General features: G+C 44.8%; 1 protein-coding gene across 1 annotated transcript; it reads right to left on the reverse strand.

The window, feature by feature from the left end:
- Positions 1 to 145: 145 nt before the first annotated feature.
- EMH_0079730 (uncharacterized protein) lies at positions 146 to 1,474 on the reverse strand (the record flags this gene model as incomplete). Its single annotated transcript, XM_013500163.1, has 2 exons — positions 146 to 322; positions 905 to 1,474. The coding sequence occupies 2 exons, from the start codon at positions 1,472 to 1,474 to the stop codon at positions 146 to 148; spliced, it is 747 nt and encodes a 248-aa protein (XP_013355617.1).
- Positions 1,475 to 1,548: the final 74 nt, after the last annotated feature.

Genomic DNA, 1,548 nt, shown 5'->3' on the forward strand with positions numbered 1-1,548 from the left:
AAAAAAAAAAAAAAAAAAAAAAAAAAAAAAAAAAAAAAAAAAAAATAGATAATAACACCAAACCCTAAACCCTAAAACCCTCAAACCCTAGACCCTAAAACCCTCAAACCCTAAACCCTAAACCCTAAAAACATACCTGTTAGTGTTACTGTGCGTGCAACTGGTAGGGCGTGGGGTGTATGGGGGTCGTGGGGTTGTTGATAAAGACATTCAAGCGGAGAAGAAATAGTTGCTGCTGTTGCTGCTGCTGCTGCAGTTGGCGCTGCTGCTGCTGCTGCTGCTGCTGCTGCTGCTGCTGGTGGTGCTGCTGGTGCAGTTCCTGCTGCAGCAGCAGCAGCAGCAGATGACGACGAAGACAAGAGAAGAGGTAAATTATATTTCCATATAAATATTTGATTCAGAGAGAAACCATGCGTACTAACAAAAGAAGAAGAAAAAGAAGAAAATAATATATTACACACCTGGCTCCCCGTATCTATAGAACATAAACTCCTCTCTGTACCCCTATAAAAATAAATAAATAAATAAATAAATAAATAAATAAATAAATAAATAAATAAATAAATAAATATACATATATAATTACTCTTCATTCTTCACAATATAGTATTTAGAGTTTTATATTTTATATTATATATTTTATATTTTCTAGGGTTTAGGGTTTAGGGTTTAGGGTTTAGGGTTTAGGGTTTACAGGTTAGCGTTGCAGAAGCATATATGTCTATCTGCTGTTCCTCCTCCACTCTTTCTTAATACCCCTCATTGTTTACAATCTAGTATTTAGGGTTTTATATNAGGGTTTAGGGTTTAGGGTTTACAGGTTAGCGTTCCAGAAGCGTATATGTCTGTCTGCTGTTCCTCCTCCGCTAGCGAGCAGCCCGTTTTGTTGGGGGCAAAATTTTACTGCTTTTACTGCTGCTTTATGTTCATTATAAACAAAAAGAGGAGAAGATATATTTGTTGCTGTTGCTGCTGCTGCTGCTGCTGCTGCTGGTGCTGGTGCTGGTGCTGGTGCTGTTTCTCTTCGCTGCTGCACACGCTCACCTCCTGCTGCTGCTCCTGCTGCTGCTGCTGCTGCTGCTGCGGTTGGGGGAGAGGAAACGGGAGATTCGGAGTGCAGCAGACGGCGCTGCTGCTGCTGCAGCAACTGCTGCTGCTGCTGCTGTTGTATCTGCAGCAAGTTCTGCTGCTGCTGCTGCTGCTGCAGCCGGTAGTAGTAAGAACCCCATAAAGAAGATCCCACTCCTGCTGCTGCTGCAGCAGCAGAACCACCAGCAGCAGCAGCAGCAGCAGCAGCAGCAGCAGGAGAAAGCAGCGAGAGTGTTCTTCTGTTTCTGATTTGTGTATCTGCTGTCCCTCCAGCATCAGCGCCTGCACTTGCAGCAGCTGCTGCTGTAATTTGCTGCTGCAGCAGCTGCTGCTGCAGCTGCTGCTGCTGCTGCAGCTGCTGCTGCTGCTGCTGCTGCTGCTGCATGCGGCCAGCAGCAGCAAAACGCAAATCCCAAAGACACAGCAAGTTGTCGTTGCCCCCAGAAGCCAACAAATTTT

The sequence above is a fragment of the Eimeria mitis genome, genomic scaffold, assembly GCF_000499745.2.
Source record: "Eimeria mitis Houghton genomic scaffold, Emh_scaff5090, whole genome shotgun sequence".
Classification (NCBI taxonomy): Eukaryota; Apicomplexa; class Conoidasida; order Eucoccidiorida; family Eimeriidae; genus Eimeria; species Eimeria mitis.